At 47.2% G+C, this 22,045-nt stretch overlaps 1 protein-coding gene across 2 annotated transcripts; it reads left to right on the top strand.

Annotated features, from left to right (window-relative positions):
* The first annotated feature begins 2,791 nt into the window (after positions 1-2,791).
* Positions 2,792-11,251, top strand: PROX2 (prospero homeobox 2). Of its 2 annotated transcripts, XM_037031634.1 has the most exons (4): positions 2,792-4,108; positions 7,623-7,730; positions 8,763-8,957; positions 10,880-11,251. In XM_037031634.1, the coding sequence occupies exons 1-4, from the start codon at positions 2,792-2,794 to the stop codon at positions 11,045-11,047; spliced, it is 1,788 nt and encodes a 595-aa protein (XP_036887529.1). In that variant the 3' UTR covers positions 11,048-11,251. The 2 variants fall into 2 exon arrangements, with proteins under 2 accessions (XP_036887529.1, XP_036887530.1); XM_037031635.1 differs by lacking the exon at positions 7,623-7,730 and having other exon boundaries at positions 2,792-3,541.
* The last annotated feature ends 10,794 nt before the right edge of the window (positions 11,252-22,045 follow it).

Genomic DNA, 22,045 nt, shown 5'->3' on the forward strand with positions numbered 1-22,045 from the left:
GGGGCGGGGGGGGAGGCAGGAATGAATGAAAAGGGCGAGAAGGGTTAAGAAGTAAAAATAACCAGTAATAAAAACAGATGGATGTCGAGCACAGCACGGGGAATAGAGTCAATAATAATGTAATGACTACCTGTGGTATCAGGTGGGCACTAGATTTATCAGGATGATCATAAGATAGGTGAATGTCTAATCACTTACCTATTAGTTGTACACCTGAAACTAATATAATATGGTATGTCCACTGTAACTGAAAAAAATAAATAAAAAAAAAAACATAGATGAGCGTGCCTGGTGTGGCTCAGTGGATTGAGCATGGGCTGTGAACCAAAGGGTCACTGGTTCGATTCCCAGTCAGGGCACATGTCTGCGCTGCCGGCCTGGTCCCCAGTTGGGGGCCACGTGAGAAGCAACCACACACTGATGTTTCTCTCCCTCTCTTTCTCCCTCCCTTCCCCTCTCTCTAAGAATAAATACAATCCTTAAAAAAAACATAGATGATTGTCAAGGGTAGTGACTCCAAAGGTATTAGCTTCAACTTGGCAGAAACAAGTTCTTTCAATTATATTGATTTGGGAAGTTGTCTGCTTTTATTTTGATAATTTACCAACGCCTTACTCAAAGCCAGAGCTTTCTAATATTCCGACCCGAGAACCCAGCCTTCTTTCAGCGGCATGTTTCTCGTGATGGCGCTGCAGCTGCCACCGCTTCCCGCCCTCTGCCCTGGCACTTGGCATAACACTGCACTCGGGGAGCTTCTGGCAGGTGTCTCTACCAGTCGCCAGGAGGCTCCAGGTAGAGGCTGTGGCCAGGTCTGCAGGTGAGGACCCACAGGTTACAAAAGAACTGAGCTTGGCCTAAGCTAGAGAATTCCACAGAAGCTTTAGGATGGGAGTGGAAGGAAGAAAGCGGGCTCTCTCCTGACAGCATTTGTGCAAGAGAAGCAAAGGAGAGTGGAAATGTGTAGAGGGAAAAAAAAATTAAAACAAAACACCTCATCTAGGAAAGGAAGAACCTGCTTAACAGGCAAAAGAGTCAGTCCCTGGTCAGGTCCCTTTGTCTTTGGGGAGGCAGGTGAAGTATTTGGAATCAGGAGATTTGGAACTGAGATCCAGGCTTAGCTTTGTTGAGTCTCAGTTTCCTCATCTGTAAAATGGGAGAATTACTCTTTCAAGTTTGGTGTGAGGTGAATGGGGTAACATGTACAAATATTCTGTGAACTTGCAGTCCCTTACACCAGCTATCAGAAACCTCCAGGATAAAGCACAGTGAATCTTGATACTTTGTGGGAATCAAAGCAGCCTTAGGCAGCCTTTCCTAAAATAGCTCCCTCCTTTTCCTCTGGCCTTCATTTCCAATCCCTATTGTGCTTTTTCTTCCCAGCTGGTATCACCACCTGAAAATAAACTGTTTATTCTCTCTTCCCCTGCTAGACGGCCAGCTTCCTGAGAGCACGAGTCTGCTGGTCTTGCTCACCACTGTCTCTCCGAGTGCCCAGAAAAGGCCTGATGCATAGGCGTTGCTTCATAAATAGTTGTTAAATGCGGATGGAACGCAGGTGAATGCACACTTTGATAGCTCCAGGAGCGGGACAGCTGGGTCTCAAATTTTGATTTGTTTATTTCAAATGCAGCTTTCCTGCCCCCACACTGAGGGATTCTGTTTAGCAGAACCACCAGGTCTACTGCTGAATTCACTATTTTTTCATTATTGTTATTGTTGATACTATTGCTATATTCCATATTACAGATGTCCCCATTCTTCACCCACCTCTGCCCCCCACCCCCATTTTGCCCACCTCCACCTGGCACCCCATTCCTTCTGGCCATCACCACACTGTTGTCTGTGTCCGCACTGTTGTCTGTGTCCATGGATCTGAACTCACTATTTGTAACGAGTGCCAGATGGTTCTTAGGTAATCACTAAGAGAGTTACTTGAATTGGACAAATCTGGTTTTGACTCCAGCCTGCAACACTTACTAGCTGGGCAACTTCAGGAGGTACCATATTTTTAGGACCATAAGATGCACCAGACCATAAGACGCACCTAGGTTTTAGAGGAGGAAAATAGAAAAAAAATTAAAACAAAAAATGTGGTAAAATATTTGATAACCTGTGACCCTGCTCCACCGCCGCTCCCCCCCCCCCCCACACACACAGTGAGCCGGGTAAGCTACATTTGGACTGTAAGATGCACCTCCATTTTCCTCCCAAATTTGGGGGGTGCGTCTTATAGTCTGAAAAGTACGGTAGCTTTTTAACTTCTAAAGCCTGTTTCTTTCCCTGTAAAGTAACAATGACAACACCCCCACGGATTGTTATGATAATTAAATTAGGAAATGGATGTAAAGTTCTTGGCATAATGCCAGTTACGCTGCTGGCTGCTGTTGTTATTTTGTTATCATTCTGATGTTATTGCTGTGCCCTGGCAGGAGACCTTCTCCCTGGAGGACCGCTCAGGAGTCTCCTCAGTGTGGTCCCAAACAGCGGCAGCAGAGCACCCGGAGCTGGTCAGCAACGCAGCATCTTTGCCCTATCCCAGACCTGCCGAATCAGAAACCGCCTTTGACAAGGTTCCCAGGTGATCTGTTTGCATGTTCAAGTTTGAAAAACTGAAGTCACAGGTACTGTGTTCTTCCTGTCTTTCATTTCGGAGCCAGCCCAGGAGTTTCCTAAGCCCAGGCAGGCATTGCAGAGGCTAAATCCTTGACCCGAGGACATCAGGAGGAGGGGCTCCCTCACGGGGCCCCAAGTAATCCCACAGCCTATGAGCCAGAGACTGTGGAGCCAGGGAATGGATCCTAACTCTGGCTTGCTTTCTTCCCCATCCCGGGTCCACTCCCAGCCAGCAGAGCCCAGCATGGAAGGCAGGAGAAGCCCACTGCCCTGTGAGCAGGGCACAGACTCCTCCTTTCCCTGGGCCCAGGTCCCCAATTCCAGCCTCACCGATCCTGACTGGTTTTGGGATGAGCACATCCGGGCGAAGAGGGCCAGAGTGGAGACCATCGTCCAAGGCATGGGCCTCTCCCTTCACTCTCTGGTGCCCAGCAGAGCCCGAGCCAGGGAGAGCCCAAGCTGCCCAGAGAAGGCCGGGGAGCGGAAGAGGAAGCAGAGCCTTCCCATGCAGCAAATCTCCCCCAAACCTGGCCCTGCTGGGAACCAGGGCAGCAGGACAGGGGGCCCTCGCTTGAGAGAACAGCTTCATCTGCTGAAGCACCAGCTGAGACAGCTGCAAGAGCGCATCCTGCAGGCTGCCAAGCCTGGGGACACAGCTGGGGCCCTGGGAGGGGCTCAGAAGCAGAGGGGCCCCCCAAGTATAAAGCAGAGGAATGGCTATGGGTGTGGGCCTTGGGCTAGGGACCGTGACCACGACCAGGGCTCCAGGGGGGACCTCCCTGGGGTGGAAAGTCACAGGGCTGCGGAGGTCGAATTCCAGCCGGAGGGGCCCAGGTCCCTTCCATCTGGGACACGAGCTTTGCTGGAGATTCTGAGAAAAGAGTTGACTGGGGCCGTGTCCCAGGCTGTGGACTCAGTCTTACAAAAGGTGCTACTGGATCCACCCAGCCGCCTGGCTCAGCTGGGCAGAAGCGTCCAGGGGCTGGTGCCGGAGGGTAGAAGGGAGACTTTGCCCGAGGGAGGCACTCATGAAGACCCACTTCCGCCGGCCGCGGTGCCCAGGCAGGCGCAGGCGCAGGCTGGGGGCCCATCGGGACACTTACCACTGGCCAAGCCTCTAGACTCTCCTAGACACCCCGTCTCTCCAAGAATTACCTCCAAACCCTATCAGGCCCCCCCAGTGACCTACCCCTTGACGGTACCTCCCCACATCCAGGAAAATCAGATTCTTAGCCAGCTACTGGATCAGGGGTCCAGTGGTCACTGGAGTGGCCGTCTTCCCCAGGATCTGTCTTCCCCGAGTCACTGCTCCGAGGAGCCTGCCCTGCGACCCTGGGGAGCTGTCCGACTGCGACCGTCGGTTGTGAGCCGGCAGCAGCCCCCAGTGACCTTCACTCCCACCCACTGGGAAACACTGCCCTTCCTGCCCTCCGTGAAGACTGAGCAGGGTGGCCTGCGGGCCGTCACTGATGTACTGCCTTTTTCCTCTGTCCACATATCCTTTACAAGCAGTGACGGTCTCACTGTCAGAGCCCTGAGCAGCAGCAAATTGGGAGGATGGGGGAGGCGGAGACAAATAACCCTGTGGCGCAGGGAATTGCTTTGCTTTCTCCATGGTCTTCATAATGCTGCCTCTGGGCCTTCCTTCCCAGTGTCTCATGGTTATTAGGTTCCTGGGAAAGTGGGGGCCACAGTCTGGGGTTGAAGGATGCTGGGAGGGAAGGTTCGTGTATCTTCCCTGTGACACGTCAGATTCCACCACTACTGACTTACTACTGCTTTGGGTCTGAAAGGGCTTTGTTTGGTTTTTAACTCAAATGGGCTTCCAAAATACCGGACATGAGGCAAATCTGAGGGACCAGAAAATTCTGAGACAGATGGGGAAGGAGAGATTTTCTTCAGAGGCCAGACCCGAGGCAGCTGGAAGGGGGTGAGGGATCTTCAGTGTAAGAAACAGCTTCTAAGCTGCAGCTGAGAGGACCAGAGCCTATGGGATGGGGGGTGGGCACGTGATAGGAGGGGGACCCCTGGGGGTGAGGCTGAGGGGCCCCACTGGTATGTAGGGATCTGGACCTCACTGCACTATCTTTGCCACGTTTAGGCAGACTCTACGTTCTTAAATAGTTTCCCAGAGCAAAGCTTCCTTGGGATAGTAATAGTTGTTGAATTAGGGGGAAAGTAGCTTCTGTGAGTACTGGGTTAGTTCTTTGCGGCAGGACTCCTCATGCTGAAGTGCAATGTGAAGCTCCAAGAAGAGAATATATGCAGTCCCAAACTCGTAGGACTAAAGAACCTTCTTCCAGCAAGCATCCTGGGGGACTGAAGTTCTTGTCAACAGAATGTTGCTTTTTAAATGTGAGCTGAGCTCGCACTGCTGGTTCTCACGGGCAGCCTTGAATTGAGTTTCCAGAGGTCCACGTGTCAGTGGTGTGAATAACCTGCAAGTGTAGTAAGGGCGGCAGGATCGAGGTACCAGCCCACTGCCACACCAAGACCGGCTCCTGTGTCCTACGTGCTACGTGCGCCCCCTGCTGGCCACAGGTGTTGGAAACACTGCAAAGCTCAGTGCTGCTGGGAGCTTTCCAGGCAAGGCAGTAGCAACAATGAGACCAATGCTAAGAACACTTCACCTGCCACCCCTGCCTTTTCAGGCGGCAAGAAATCTAGGAAGTACAGAGCTATCAGCATAGATAGACTTTCCTGTTAGGCCATCACCTGTCTGGGTCTTTAATGAGAGGCCCCTGGGTAAAGACTCCCTGTTAAACTCAGGCAGTGGTGGAAAAAACTCAATAACGCAGTCCTCAAAAACTCTCTGCTCTCCTCCCCTTGGGAGGCACATGCTGACTTTTCTCTGTGTGCGGAGCCCTGCCCTGTGAAATGAGGATTGGGCTCAGAGAGCTTCACGGGGATTCAGGGTTAATCCACAGGCCTGGCTGCCCAGGTGAGGCACTTGGCTGCCTTTGGAATGATTTGGGGCCTCTGGGCAGCCTCCTGACCTCCCCAACTATTCCCTCATTTCTGCTGCCTATGTTCCGGTATTAGAGATGTATTTCTGTGGGCTGTGAAAGCCACCTAAGAGCAAGACACGTTGATGTGTAAGAGAACTTTCACACTCACGTGCCATCCCTTCAAGACAGGAGAAGCAGGTGTGGTCAGAGTGAATGGTGAGGGTGGTATTTGCACTCTCCCTGTGGCATCTCCGCTACCAGCATTTCTCATGTGCATGTGTCCACCACCACTGTGCTACGTTCTGGGACCCCAAAAGCTCTGAAAATCCCTATGATTTCTTTGCCTTGAGGCTTGCCACCTTTTTGGTGGCAAGCCTGGCCTGCAGCCAGTGGAGGTCATTTATAGACTGCCCCACTCAGTGTAGATAGTCACCCATTTTGCTGTGGAAATGTCAGTGTGCTGCGTTACAGACCGTGGCCACAGCCTCTGCATGGGGGTGAACTAACGTGCCGCACACACAACTTATTGCCTTTATCGAATAACAAATTCTGAAATTGGAACTCCCTTTGGCCCCGAGTCTCAGATAAGAGGTTGTGGGCCTCAAGCCTCCACCCTAGACCTGCCATCTGAGAGGCAGGGACAGACAAGCAAACTGACTCACCCAAAGTCACAAGACAGACGTACACAGAGCCAGGATTCAAAACTGGGATCTGACTGCCGAGCACAAGCTTTACCCACTACATCTACATTTAGAAATGGCCCAGAGAGGGTAACTGGCTTGTCCAAGATCACACAGCTGATGGGTGGCAAAATCAGTATCGGAAACTGGGTGTTTGGACTCCCAAGCCCGGGATTCTTTTGCAGCATTTGCGAACCTGTAAGAAGCAAGGCCAGTGAGGGGCAAGGGCTCTGACTGGAATCAGCTGGTTTCATTTGGCTAAACTGATAAATCCTCCTGAGAAAGCTTAATAGTCCTAACGCTATGGCTCTCAGGCCGGAGGGCCAAGGTGCCTCTGTGTAAAGCTTCCCACCCTGCCCCAGGACTGACCCCAGCAATGATGAGTGTTCTTGTGTAAAAATAGTTATTTCCCTCCCACCCTGGTGCCAGGCAGCCATGTCCCAGCTCCCGACTCTTGTTAAAAGGGAAGGAATCTGTTCCCAGACTGAGGTACACGTTGCAATACAATTTCTATACTTGTGTATGGATTAAAGTCGACCACTCAATCATTCACTCATTCCTTTATCTAACAAATGTTTATTGAGCACCTACTGTGTTCCTAGCATGGGGCTAGGCGTGTGGAATACAAAGATAAAGAATAAGGTCCTTTCCCTCAAGGAGCCCACAGTCTAAATGGGGAGATGAACATGCAGTAAAAACCCCAGGAAGGTCATTGCTACCACAGAGGTTTGTACAGAGCCATGGTAGCCTCAGGTAAGGGAGGTCTAATTTGATAAGGGAAGGTTTCACGGAGGAGGAACGTCTGAACTGACACAGGAAGGAGGAGGGAAAGTCCTTCCAGGTGAACAGAGAGCAGGTGCAGAGCAGCAGCTTAGGTTCCTTGAGGCAAAGCAAACTGTGACCTGGTGCTGTCTCATTAGATGCTTGTGGGCTTGAACACTGCAAAGGCAATGACAGGAGCCAGAATGTGGACTGCTGAGTGGACGCATTTTGCAGATGAGGAAACTGAGGCAGGAAGGGAAATTAAATCTCTGCTTGGGGTTTTGAAATGTTTTCTTGGGGGTAGAGCTGCCATCTCTTCCCCTCCTATTCTGAAAGCACGTGCAAGGTCCAACCAACTGTATTTGACATGACTTGTGCCTTAGAACTTTTGCAGATCAAAACGGTTTTTAAATTCTGCAGCTGTACTGTCCGTATGCAGTATTCAGCATCCAGAAAGAAAAGCTTATCGGATCAGACTTGCTAGAGACATGAAAATGGAGCAAATGAGCCATTTAACCAAAATGAAAGAAAAACCGTAAGGAACAGGACGAGTCACCATTAGGGTAATGGATACTTTTGTCTGATGAACTGATGTTGATTTTCCTTGACACTGGGACACATCCAGGAAGGTCTAAATCCCAGCCACTTGAAGAAGGCCAAGCTAATGTTTTTCTTCACACGCTACCCCAGCTCCAGCCTCCTGAAGGCTTACTTCCCTGATGTGCAGGTACAGTCATTCCACGGAGTGTCACTTCTGCCACACTCCCAAGTGGCAGTGCGTTTTGCCCAGGGTGAGGCAAGTCCTAGACCACCCAGTGTGCACCTTAACTCCCGTTAACTTTGGGAGAATTGGTGTGATTTCCAGTTTGGGGTTAAGACTCGGCCTGAATAATCTTGAACGATTTGGGGCTAGAAAGGTGGGGCATTGAGCTGTAGATAACACACAAGGAGGGGCCAGTGTGGGGAGAGAGAAACGCTAGTAAATGGCGTCTTTGGCCTAGTGTTCTGTCTTTGCCAAAGACGCTACGGAAAAGACAATGTGTAAAGAGTCGGACACTGTCCAAGTGACATTCAAATAGCTGTGTTTCAAACAGAGTGGGGGTAAGTACAGGTCAGGTGTGACAATAAGGAAAAGCAAGCTCCGATGTTCGGAACAGAACTTGCCTGCTCCCATGAAGTGTCTAAGGGCTCCTTCAGCACAGTGTTGGGTTAGGGCTGGTCCTTTGTACCTTTCCTGTATCATTCCTTTGCATATTCCAGGTCTGTCCGGCATTTTCAGTTGCTTGGTTGATCCCTATGCCAAGCTCTGATTTCGATTTATCCTACAAGTCCAAGTTGCTGATAAATAATTATCTGTACCCTCATTCTTTCCCTTGGCCCCTTATCTGGCAGAAGGCTCTGGGGCTGCCATGCAGTCGGCCTGGGTGCAGCAGAGGCTGAAACCAAACTGGCCTTGACCCTGGAGCCTCTTAAAGTCACACCTAGACCCCGTGATGACCTTTTCATCAGTGAAAAATCCTCATAAATTGAATATGCCAAAAAGCACTTAGTTTCAAATGGGCACTAGAGCTAACTCAGAATGTCCTGTGTATAACTACATAGGCTTAGAAAATAGCCCCGGCTTCTTCTTCAAAGGAAGCCCTTATTAACGCTGGTGGAGCCGTTCTCAGTAACCTCTGTGCTTCCCCGGAAGCGGACAGCTCCACCTCCGAGCGCTGGTGGTAAAGGGCTGACCTGCGGCGCCCCGTTGTTTGTACAGTTCAACCGCTGCGTCACCTCCCAGATGATCAAGTGGTTCAGCAACTTCCGGGAGTTCTATTACATCCAGATGGAGAAGTTTGCCCGGCAAGCGATTTCAGACGGCGTCGTGGATCCCGAAGTGCTGGTGGTTCTCCGCGACTCGGAGCTTTTCCGAGCTCTCAATATGCACTATAACAAGGGAAGTGACTTTGAGGTGAGGCTGAGTACTTGGTTGCATGAGGTCGCAGTTATAGGGACGATCCCCTTTTGTGTTTGTCCTTACGCCACTGAGAGCCAGGGCAGCCTGGGGCCAATCTCTTAGCATCTACAGAGATGACAATCTCAATATCCTCTCTTAGGCAGGACACAGGCGGATGCTGCAAACCGAACATACAGCCAGCCTTCATTCTGAAACTTAAGCAGAGGTCTGCCAGGCATCATGCTCTTTTAGTCCCGAAACTCTGTGATGATCAACTTCTATAACTTACTGGTCTTTTTGACTTAGTGCCAGGGGGCCCAGGAGTAAGCGCTGGGCCCAGTGGCAGCACCTACTCTTGGTCAAATTTTTCTTTTCTTCTTTTTTATAAATTTATCGAATTGAGAGAGAGATCAGTTTGTTGTTCCACTTAGTTATGCATTCATTGGTTGATTCTTGAATGTGCCCTGACCAGGAATTGAACCCACAACCTTGGTGTATTGGGATGGGGCTCCAACTGAGTCACCAGGCCCAGGCAGCTCATGTTTTCTTTACCACAATTTTTAAAAAATTCTTTTTCTAGGATTTTGTTTATTTAATCTTTAGAGGGGAAGGGAAGGAGAGAAGGAGAGAAATATCAATGTATGGTTGCCTCTCATGTGTCCCCCACTGAGAACTGGCCTGCAAGTCAGGCATGTGCTCTGACTGGGAATTGAACCGCGATCTTTTGGTTCGAAGGCCCACGCTCAATCCACTGAGCTACGCTAGAGCCAGGGCTTTTTACCTTAATTTCTGTTCATTATTTGGTTCTTCTCTTTATTCTACCTTGAACAGTTTTATGTGTTGGCCTTCCATGGTAAGTCATCTCAAATCCTGTCTGGAAATAACAAATAAGCAATCTTCAAGCTTCTTGGTCCTTTGGAGATCTTTATAAGGCACACTGGTGGCACCCTAGTGATAAGGCATCAGTAAAGGGCGAGCAGCTGGTCTGCGTATCACTGGAGAGAATTCCTAGTCCAGACACGCGTTTCCTCGCGTGCAGCTGACAGCTGTCAGCCTGGCACTTGGTTCGGCATGGGCGAGGCGTGTCTGGTCACCAACCGCACTCGCTCTTCCTGACTTTCTCGCGTGGCTGTGATCACAGCGAGCAGCCGAGTGATGACTCCATGGAGGGGAAGAACTGCTAGCGTGCACTGGTCAAATGCTCCATCAGAAAGCCCCAGGTGGCATGTGGGGCACATGGACTGTAGCTCCTGAGGCTTGTGGGTCAGGATGTGTGGGAGGGGCAGTGCTATCACGTCTTTCCGGATGGGCGTGGTCACTTGGCATGTGGGCGTGGTCATTGGGCATGCAGCGAGGGTGAGTCCCGGGCCAGGCTGGATCTGGAGGTCCCGGGGGATGCCCCCACGAAAGAGTACGGTGCCAGTCTGAGTGAGGTCCTGGAACATGTTCTTGGGCCGCGCCCAACAGCATGGCGGGTTTTGGAAGCAGGAATGATTCCAAGTCCTAAGGATCCAGCCCCCCAAAGATGGTAGGATGAGGTATGACCCATAAACTTGGGGGCACTCTTTTCCGCATTAGGCACTAAAGAAAAGAATGCTGAAAACCCCTTTGAACTACAGGTTTAACTTCAACCAGAGTCAGACTTTCCCATTTACGAAAAATGTCGCCTATTAGTGGAATCAGCTCCTGCTACGAAAGAGTGGCCTTAATATGCCCTCTCCCAGGGCTGTCTCGTCGGTACCATCATTTTAAGGTTTGTACTCGATGAGGGAAGCAGGGGTTTCCTAAGGCTGCGAAAACCAGGGGCCAGCAGGGCGGGGCGCTTTCGTCAGCCCGCCCCCCAAGCTACAGGCAGCAGCAGGCAGCGGGGTCAGCAGGGCTCCAGGGCTCCACAGCCTCACGTCTTTTCCTTCCTGGGGGTCTCTTTGGGAATGCAGGTCCCAGATTGCTTCTTGGACGTGGCCAGCTTGACGTTGCAGGAGTTCTTCAGGGCTGTCTCCGCAGGGAAAGACTCGGACCCCTCCTGGAAGAAACCCATTTATAAAGTTATTTCGAAACTGGACAGTGACCTCCCAGAGACATTCAAATCTCCCAGCTGCCCCTAGGAGCTGCGTCGGAATTAGGGTTCCCTCAGAGCGAGGAGCAACTGGCCAGGGTTTCCTGGGTTTGTCTTAAGTGACAGTCAGGAGAGCTGGGGTCGTATAAAAAGGGCATGAGAGTAAAGCCCCAATAGGTACTATTACCATTTCTGGTCATGTATTTTCTTTTCCAGAATCATGGCCAGTTTAACCTTAGCTATAAAATATACCAAGTGTAATGGTGTGTTGCTGGCATACTGTAAAAGGAACACACCAGTTTTTGGAATCAGAAGACCTGACGCCCCAGTTCACTGTTGCCAGTGCTGGGACCCTGGGAACTCTCAGGCACTCTGTAAAATAGTCTCGAAGCGCCCTGGGAAATGTTGCTCCCTCCACAAGTGTTTGTTTTCTGGCCCCTGCTTTCAGATAAGGTCATCTTATTTGTTGTTCGCTTGTTTGTTTTTACAAGTCGCTCGTTTTAGTTCCCTATTCATCAAGCTCCACCTATTTGCTAGCCACTTTTAAGTGCATTTTCTCTAAGCTTTTTACTCGGAAAAGTAGGTATTATCTTCATTTTAAAAAAAGTAACCAAAGAGAAGTGTTTGAACAGTGACGGAACTTGCCCAAGTACGAGGCTGGGGCATTTGAGTCAGTAGGGACAGTGAGGCGTGGGGAAGAACACGAGAGACCTTCTGCTGATGGGTTGCACCCTGACACCTCCTGCTGCTTGTCTCAACCTTAAACAGGCTACCATCTCCAGGAAGTCCCCCACAATGACAGGGCACTGTCACTTGACAAGCCCTGCCTCACTCTTAGGAGTGCTTCAGCAGCCTGGATTTCCACTGATCGTTCCAGCAAGCCCAGCACACAACTTCCTGCAGGGCTTGCTGTCGCTGCTCAGGCACATTTGTCTGCTGGAAGAGTTTATTGGCTGGACAGCCCGGACTGTCTCTAGTCAATCAGTGCAATTATGCTCTGACTGCCTACTCTCAGGAGAAGCACTGGACTGCAGAATGCAAAAGCTGGAAGGGGCCTAAGGAGACCATGTAGCCCACCCCACTGCAGTTAGGAAGGAGGAAACAGGCACAGACCGGGACTTGCACAGCCCATGCACAACCTCATGGACGATGGATGGCCCGCCCGGGACAAATGCAGCATCGCACACAGAAATGGAAATTCCCACACTCCGTCAGGAAATGACAGCCCCTGGCTCATCCTTCACAGATAAAGGAATTCACGAAATCAACGTTTTTCCATCTACTGGCCCAACACAAATTGTGACTCCCTCAGAGGATATAGGCAAGACATCTGCCAAGTTGAATAGCTGCATGTGTCTTTTAACGCAGTCAGAATCAAGTCTTGGGAGGCACAGCCAAAGGTGTGCAGGCTGGGGGTGGGTGGGGCACAGTTCATATCCAATGACCCACTGCCTTGACCTTTCAGGTGGGCTGGGTCTGATGAGATAAAACCCCTAAACGCTCACTATAGACGTCTCAACATGAAAAGGTATGAACGACGACTTTCTTTTGCATTTTCACTTAGGTCAGACAGCTGCGAGGACAAGACAAACATGCTCAGCCCAAACCGACCTTCTCAGGGTGCGCTCAGGGTATTGTAAAGCGTCCTTCAGCATAACCAGTCGCATCCAGGTCTCCTTTGCCCCGATTTCTCCCACAACATTTGCTTTGCGAAAATGAAGGTTGCTGCCAGATCTAAGTTTGAAAAGCAGGCAGGCACTTAGTGAGGGCAGTCAGTTACCCGTGTCTGGAGACGGCCAAAGAGCCCCCTGTCCAGAGTGTTATTACATAGCTGCTTAAGACTTTTGTGGGAAACCGTTCCAAGTTCATGTGATTGTCTGATACGGACCAGCCATTCTCTGTCCCAAACCTGAACTTCATTAGTGTGTGTTGTAAAGACGGAGCCAAGCCCCCTCCAGGGCAGTGAACCTTGTCCCAGGGAATCAGATGAAATGTGCAACCTTGAATTGAAAACATTCGTGTCCTGCAGTCTTTCCAGGAACTGTTTTCTAACCACTGAGCTAAACTCAGAAGAATGTATAAATATATATGCTCTGCCAACAGAAGGAATCTATTTTATTATATTTTCCTGTTTCCACCAAGTCTATCTTCTTTTCTGCTGGGAACACACTTGGAGCGTAAGCTGAGCTGGTTGTTGTTCAGCCATAACATTGCCAAGGTCTGCTCATTCTTTCCATTAAGGTAAATGTGGACACTATTCTCTCCCACATTAGACACGTTCAGAGTCTGGGTGAATAGTGCCGAAGTGTCCAGTACTTCAGTGGTGGACGGTAGGGCCTGGACTGCGTTTCATGTTGACAGAACTATTGAGGAGTTAATGCCTCATTATTGATTAAAAGCAGGCAGTTCACTGACATGAAAGGAGAAGGTTTATTAGGAACCTTCTTTCAAACAAGGTTTCAAATAGTGCACACAATTCCAAGTCAGATTCATATGGTGAAGGGGCCAAAGGCATCTCCTGGATGTACAAGGCATGACCAACCATTTCCTACACATCAGAGAAAGGGCAAAGCAAAAACTGACAGAAATAACACAGCGCTCTTTAATAAACCCAGCCCGACCACTGTACACAGGTCCATGGATCCTTTTTTAAAAATTGTCTTTGTTTTCAATGACAGAATATAGAATCCTCAGAAGCAATTTAAAGTAAGATTTCTGTAACAATTTTACATGTGCATTTAGAAAATACTTCTTAGAAGAATCCTTATAAAAGTAGCTAAAGTTTTGGTAACTAGTTTCCTGGATGAAATCCTGAATGTTGTAAATTTTCAGAATCTTTGATTCTAGCTTTTCTCAATAGTTTTGGCCCTTAGTCCTATAGAGCAGAACACTTTGACAATGCATTCATTAAAAACAATAGAAATTTAAATTTTTTTTTGATGTTTTACACAAACTATTAGGCATTTGCACAGATCTCACAGAAAGCAAGCTCACTTTTTTGGGACTGAGGAAATTAGATGGTAATAAGACAGAGCAGCGGCTGGAAAGAGTTGCAGGACACATTGGCTAGGACAGGCCACGGTCCCATGTGGCTGATGGCTGTTGCCTGGGGGAAACGAGTTTGCGACAGCATGGCAAATACGATGCTTATCAGAGCCTAGAAATATTCCTGTCCAGACTGAAGTACAGAAAACACACTCTGGAGTGAGTGAGCTCTGATGACCCATTCGGCAGGGTTAATAATTCAGTCTGCAGCTCTGAGGTGGGGGTCCCTTCCACTGTATGTATTGAGTGCTCAGCTGTGGAAAAAGATCATCGGCAGAAAGAGTATCTTGTCAAGGGGAGACGATGCCTACAGAGGAAGAAGCAGCTCTTCCAGGCAACACACACCTGAATAGCATACAACTGAGTGCGCAGAGGGGAATGCTCCTCCACGGGTGTTGGCCTCTAGAGGACGGGAATGCCTGCCAAAGCCGAGGGCAGGGGAGACGATGGGACAGCAAAGGAACACCTGCCCCAGACCTCGCCAGGGCCACATGACCACCCACTCTCTGAGAGCCTGCCTTTGCCTTCGCCAAGAGCCTTATGGGTTATTTTGCTTCTCACAACCTCATTGCTTCGCACTCAGACTCTTGTTTTGTCATTTCCAAATTCTCCTGAGAATTTGGAGAATTCTCACCCTCCAATGTCATGTCTACTCTTCCCTTAGAAAATCCTTCTTCTCCCCCCTTTTATGGATCTGCAGCTCATTTCTCTGGCTGGGAAATTTAGCCTCAGGTGAGAACATGTCTGCTCTCACCATTTCTCCCCTCTACCCTCAGCTGTCTGATTTGCGGTCCACAGCTCCCCTTGCAGCCAGTACCTTTCCTCCGTGGACCACTGTGGTCAGGTGCCTGAGCTCTGCAGAACGTGTTTTCATCCTGGTTCCAGCACCTTGGATCTGTCTCCGCAAGGTGCTTACTCTCCTGGCCTCAGCCTTCCCATCTATAAAATGGGGACAACAGCACCTACCTCACAGTACTCCTCGAAAGTTTAGATAAAACAATACAGGTGACATTCTCAGCACACTCCTAATGCACAGTGTGTGCTCAGTAAATGTTAGCTTTGTTGGTACTCAGCAGTCACGAACTGTCAGCAATGCCATGAATTTGTACTCTTTACAGAGAAAAAGAATAATTTGTGAGCTTAGGAATGACACTGATGTGTGTGACATTACTGATATAAACCACACTCTGAATTTTGTTTTTATTATAGCCAGGAAGTAATAAGTGCTAATACCAGTGATATGACAGTGTAAAGTTTAGCTTGAAACTGAAGTTACTGTTTTCTGAGAGGTAACACCCCGCTTTAAAAAATGCCTTGTGCTGTACACCCCACACACCTTCCTCCAGCTACTCTTTACCACAACTTTATGTCAGCGTGCTGACTCAACACCTGACATCGCTATTATTGCTACGTGTTCCCTGCTTCCTAAAACGCTGACCTGCTTTTGTCCAAATGTCTTTGCGGTGGTCCCACTTGCCACGATCATGACAGTGGCTTGTCACGGTCATGATCGAGTGGGTGCAGGGGGACACGCTGACACAACTCTGGTTCTCCTTGCCCAGTGTCAAAAAACTGTGTCCAGACTACATGTCCATAAAGATACAGCTTACTTTTTAATGGAAAATACTCGGGTCTCTTTTCTGGGCCTTTTCATCTTATAGCCGTTAACGCAAGATTATCTTCCTCCTCTATTCTTTTCACCAGTGTGGGTTGGTGATTACTTTCTTCAGAATATTAAAGGCTTTAAATGGTTTTTGGCTACTGTTTTTAAATAAACTGGCTTTTTCAAATCAGTCGTTACGAGTCAATGGGATGAGCAGTTTGATGCTTTGCTGAATTCTCACTATATTAAATCCTTAACAAAAAAAAAAACAACCCCGCAACTACATCTGGCAGCATGCATTCTTTTTTTTCCCCCTACCTCTCACCCAAGCACATGCTTATTGGTTTTAGAGAGAGAGGAAGGAAGGGAGAAAGCAAGGGAGAGAAACATCAATTAGTCGCCTTTCATACACACCACAATCGGGAATGAACTCGCAACCTAGGAATTGAACCTGTGATCTTTCAGTTTGCAGGACAACGCCCCACCAACTGAGCCACACTGGCCAAGGCCAGAATGCATTCTTTATAAAAGCTGTTTTTGGTCCATATTACTATCTTGGTGTTTAGACATTTCATTTTTCATTGCACACCCCGTTACTTTAGCAGGGCTGAGTTGACTGACCCTGGACCGACCAGAATGACTCCAGACCTTCTCTCTCCCATAGAGAACGCTTGCCAAAATAGGGTCAGAAATAAGCGTTTCTAAGGGAGACACTGGGATAGAGGTAATATAACAGCACAGTTTTACTGGATTGTAGATTTATCAGCAAATGCTGGGAAAAGAAACCTTACTAACCCTGGACTTCCATTCCTAAACCCCTTAGTTTTTCTATACTATGTGCAACAATTAAGATCCTCATGCTGGAGGTGTGATTATATATCTTTAAGCTCTGGAGACCGTAATTACCTAAAAAGTGAGGCAGAGATTAATTATTTTGACAATGTTTAGAGTATGCTATTAAGTGACGGTTTCCATGTTTTCATTACAGAATTATGCCCAAGCACTTTAAACCCATCAGGGTCTTTCTCTGGGAAGTTGACAGTCTCCTTACTATTTCACGAACTACATAGATGCACTGGTTTTTAGAATATTATTGAGCAAGTATCCAATGTTCTAAAACTTGGCAGAAAAAGAACTTGGTGAATTTACCCCCCAAATGAAGATCAATTATAGGCCTTTACACTTTGGGGTATAAATATTTATCATTTAATTCCCTTCAAACAGAGTGACCATGATTTATCTTCATCAAACACAATCACTGACAGATACACCTTTTAATGATGATCCCATGAAAATAAGAAGACTAAAAAGCTACTTTATGTTGCAAGAGCCATGCGACCTCCCCCCTCAGAGCAGCGGCAGTCCCACGACACACAGCCCTGAGCACGAGTTGTTCAAGGGGACTACCAGCAAAGTGGCTCATTCCATATCCCTTCCGGTCCTTTGGCACCCCACGTGGAATGCCGCACCTCGGCTGTGGGGGTGGTCACACAAAGGTGCGCCTGATACAATTGCATGGAACTGCACACGCGGACTTGAGTGCTTGTAATATAAGCTCGTGAAATCTGAGTAAGACGGCGGGGAGTACACCGATGTCAACTCTTGGTTTTGATAGCTAACTCTAATTACACAAGATGCTACATGAGGGGAGGCTGGGTGAAAGGTACATGAAGACTTCCCTGTATATTTTTTGTAACTTCTTATGAATCTATAATTATGTCAAAATAGAAATTTAAAAAAATGTAGAATTGCAATCTCCGAGGAAGAGTCCTGTTGAAGGAGTGATGTCCCCTAAGGAAGGGGCAAATAAAAGTCGGCGGCACCATAGCTTAGAACGCTTCCATAAGAACACTTTAAACCACAAATACCTGATTATCATAAATAACAAAGCTAACTAACCTAATAAGGCACACGCTAGCTTCCTGATTAGACAGCAGTTTTCATTTTGTTAGGGTTTGGTTGGTTTTGTCCTGTTCCGATTACACAAAGTCAGAACGATCAGTTTGCTTTCCTGGGATCAGAAAGAAGTCAGGAGAAACATCGGCTCTGCCCGCCCACGGCTCCTCTCTTCGCCCATCTACAAGCTCCTCCACCAATCAGATTTCTCCCCTAAGTTTTGAAGTTTAAATAACATTGTAGCTCACAACTCATATGTATGGCATCTGAGCAATTTGGGGGTTAGGGCCTCAGTTGCCAATACTCTGCCCTGACCATGCATTTTGGGGATGCCTTTCAGATCTTGTAGAGGCCCTACTGACACTCGATTCATATCTAGTGAAAGCATAAGGCTCATACGAAAACCAGAAAATCCTCAAGGTATATTCTTTTTGAAAATAAAATAGTCTTTATTTTTTAAGTAAAATAGTCTCTATTTCTTGGAGGCATTTTGAGTTCAGAGGAAAAGTGGGCAGAAGGAACAGAGAGATTCCCTGCCTCCTCCCTGTCTCCTCCACACAGCGTAGCCTGCCCTGCCCGCAGCAGCCCGCGCCCCCNATTTTGGGGATGCCTTTCAGATCTTGTAGAGGCCCTACTGACACTCGATTCATATCTAGTGAAAGCATAAGGCTCATACGAAAACCAGAAAATCCTCAAGGTATATTCTTTTTGAAAATAAAATAGTCTTTATTTTTTAAGTAAAATAGTCTCTATTTCTTGGAGGCATTTTGAGTTCAGAGGAAAAGTGGGCAGAAGGAACAGAGATTTCCTGCATACTCCCTGCCTCCTCCACACAGCGTAGCCTGCCCTGCCCGCAGCAGCCCGTTCCCCCCCCCCCCCCGCCCCGCAAGGTGCAGCATTTGTTACAGCTGATGAACCTACGCTGATACGTGCAGCAGCATCTCCCAAAGTCTGCAGCCTTCTTTCCGGTGCCGCCCACTTTATGGGTTTGGACAAGTGTATCATCCATGTAGCCACCACGACAGTGGTCTACAGAATAGCTTCCTTGTCCTAAAAATCCTTCCCTCTCCACTGACCTCTAGCAACAACTGTACTAATCTTTTCTTTTAAATTTTATTTTATTTTTTAAAAATATTTATTTATTTATCTTTAGAGGGGAAGGGAAGGAGAGAGGAAGAGAAACATCAATGTATGGTTGCTTCTCGTGCATCCCCTGCTGGGAACTGGCCCCTGCTGGGAACTGACCTGCAACCCAGGCATGTGCCCTGACTGGGAATCGAACCGCGATCGCCTGGTTCGCAGGCCCGCGCTCAATCCACTGAGCTAAACCAGCCAGGGCTCTAAATTTTATTTTTAAAAAATTTTTAGAGAGGGGGAAAGGGAGGGAGAGAGAGAGGAAGAGGAACATCGACTGGTTGTCTTTCACATGGGCCCTGACCGGGGACCAAACACACAACCCAGACATGTGCTCTGACTATCAGACCAGTGACCTTTCGGCCTGTGGGACATCACCCAGCCGAGCCACGCCAGCCAGGGTGCCGCCACCAATCTCCACAGTCCCCATTGTTTCATCCTTTTCCAGAATATCATATAGTAGGAATCATAGAGCGTGTTGCATTTTCAGCCTGGTTTCATACTATGCATTTAAGCTTCCTCCATGTCTTTTCATGGCTTGACAACTCCCATCTTTTTTTTAGTGCAGAATGATATTCCATTACTTGGAGGTACCACAGTTTATTTATCCGTTCACCTTCTTCAGGGCATCTTGGTTGCTTCTCATTGTTGGCAATTGTGAGGAGAGCTGCTATTAACATCCATGCAGAGGTTGTTCTGTGGCCGGTTTTCAGCTCCTTCAGGTAAATATCAAGGAGTGTGATTGCTGGATCATGTGGTAGAAGTATGTTTACTGTTGCAAGAAGCTGCCAAACTGTCTTCCAAAGTCGTTGTGCCCCTTTGCACTCCAACCAGCAACGAACGGGAGCTTCTGCTGCTCTCTCCTGGGCAGCGTTTGCTGTTGTCAGTGTTCTGGATTTTGGCCATTCTAACAGGTGTTCAGTAGTATCTCATCTTCATTTGTCTTTCCCTGATGACATAGAATGTGAAGCATTTTTCTTATACTTATCTGTCGTCTGTGTATCTTCTTTAGTGAGGAGTTTGTTAAGGGTTTTGGCCCATTTATAACTGGGTTGTTTTCATGTTGTTGGATTTTAAGAGTTCTTAGTATATTCTGGATAATAGTCCTTTATTAGATGTTTTGCAAATATTTTTTCCTAGTCTGTGGCCTGTACATTTACTGTTGACATTCCAAGAGCAGAATTTCTTTTTAAAGATTTTATTTATTTATCTTTTAGAGGGGAAGGGAAGGAGAGAAGGAGAGAAAATATCAATGTATGGTTGCCTCTCATGAGTCCCCTGCTGAGAACTGGCCTGCAACCCAGGCACGTGCCCTGACTGGGAATCGAACCGCGATCATGTGGTTCGCGGGCCCGTGCTAAATCCACTGAGCTACACCAGCCAGGGCCCAAGAGCAGAATTTTTAATGTGAGTGAACTCCAACTTGTCATTCCTTCCTTTTTCATTGGTTGTGCCCTTGGTGATCTAAAAAGCCATCGCCAAAACCAAGGTCATCTAGATTTTCTCCTAAGTTATCTCCCAGGAATTTTATATAAAGTTTTGTGTTTTACCCTTAAGCGTGTGGTACCTTTTGAGTTAATTTTTGTGAGGGGTGTAAGGTTTGTGCATAGCTTCCCTTATTTGCATGTCCAAGTTCAGTGGTCCCAGTACCATTTTTGACAATACTGTCTTTGTTCCATTGTTACTGCCTTTGCTGCTTTGCCAGAAATCAGTTGATTGCATTTGAGTAGGTCTATTTTGGGTTCTAAATTGTTTCATTAATTTGTCTCTCATTTTACCAATACTGTTGTGATTACTGTAGCTTTAGAGTAAGTCTTCAAGTCAGGTAGTATCAGCCCTTCGTTTTTGTTCTTCTCCTTTAATGGCACCGAGTCGGCTAGTCTGTGTCTCTTGCCCCTCCATATAAATGTTAGAATCAGTTTGCCGATATCCACACACAAACACGAAACTTGCTGGGATTTTGATTTGGGTCGCACTGAATCTATGGATCAATTTGGGAAGAACTGACATTTTGACAATGTTAGATATAGGTTTTCTGTAGATATTCTTTATCAAGTTAGGAAAGTTCTCCTCTATTTCTAGTTTAATAAGAGTTTTAAAAAATCATGAATGGGTATTGGATTTTGTAAAATGCTCCTTTGACCTTTATGAGCAAGTGACCTTTCTTCTTGGGGCTGATGTGATAGATGACATTGCTGATTTTTTAATGTTGAACAAGCCTCGCATACCTGCAGTAAATTCCACTTGGTGGTTTTATATAATTCATTTTATATGTTGTTGGATTCAATGTGATAATATTTTGTTAAGAATTTTTTGCATTTATGTTCGAGAGATCTGTAGCCTACAGTTTTTTCTTGTAATGTCTTTGGTTTTGATATTAGGATACTGCTGGCCCCACAGTATGAGTTAGAAGTATTCCCTCTGCTTCTATCTTCTGAAAGAGATGAGAGAACGGGTATAATTTCCCACCTAAATGTTCGGTAGTACCCCTCTGGGCCTGGTGTTGTTTCGGAAGGTTGTTGAGTCAATTTCTTCAAACTGTCTATTTTTCTTCTGTGTTTGGCAGGTGTATCTTTCAAGATGCTGGTTTATTTCAACTAGGTTATCAAATTTGTGGGCCAAGAGTTATTCATAGTATTCCTTTGTTATCCTTTTAATATCCATAGGATCTGTAGGGATATATCCCATCTTTCTCCCATCTAAATAAAATAAATTTTATTTATTGTCAGAGGGAGAGAGAGAAACATCAGTATGAGAGAAACCTCAATTGGCTTATCAGCCATCTCTCATGCATGCCTCGCACAGGGGGCACTGAACCCACAGCCCAGGCGTGTGCCCCAGTTGGGAAATGAACCAGCGACTTTGTGCTGTGCAGGACGCCGCCCAACCAACTGAGCCACACAAGTCAGGGCTATCTAGCCATCTTTCATTTCTGATATTAGTACTTTGTGTAAAGAATATTCTTTTAAAAGGTTTAAAAATTAAATGAACTAGATCTGCTTGAGAAAAGCGGGTATTCCAGACTTCACAAGCACACAGTATCCAAACCTGTGTTTCCCACAGTTACTCGAACTAGTTAGTATTAAAGAAGGGTGATGCGAAAAAATACTTTCATAGCACCTCTGGATCCAGTCGTCACAATTGGAAAAAAAGAACATGATTAAGGGGGATTATCTTCTCAATTGGCAATTGAATTTCCCTATCATTGAAACATAGCACCTATTCCCCAAACTTATTAGTTTTGAGCTATGACTACTACTTAGAATACCGTTTGCTTATCCATGTCAATTCCAAACTGATTTAAAGGATAGGACTCAAATGAGAGTAGCATATAAAACTGGAGTTTTTAAAATACAAGAATTTTTGATA

Source organism: Sturnira hondurensis, unplaced genomic scaffold (assembly GCF_014824575.4).
Source record: "Sturnira hondurensis isolate 20B ecotype Veracruz unplaced genomic scaffold, ASM1482457v3 Scaffold0021143, whole genome shotgun sequence".
In the NCBI taxonomy this organism is placed as follows: domain Eukaryota; kingdom Metazoa; phylum Chordata; class Mammalia; order Chiroptera; family Phyllostomidae; genus Sturnira; species Sturnira hondurensis.

Excerpts from the sequence above, each read along its gene's own strand:
- PROX2 (XM_037031634.1), top strand. The coding sequence starts at position 2,792 with ATGGATCCTAACTCTGGCTTGCTTTCTTCCCCATCCCGGGTCCACTCC. Across the intron at positions 7,731-8,762 it reads CTTACTTCCCTGATGTGCAG|TTCAACCGCTGCGTCACCTC; the intron begins GTACAGTCATTC and ends TTGTTTGTACAG. Across the intron at positions 8,958-10,879 it reads ACAAGGGAAGTGACTTTGAG|GTCCCAGATTGCTTCTTGGA; the intron begins GTGAGGCTGAGT and ends TTGGGAATGCAG.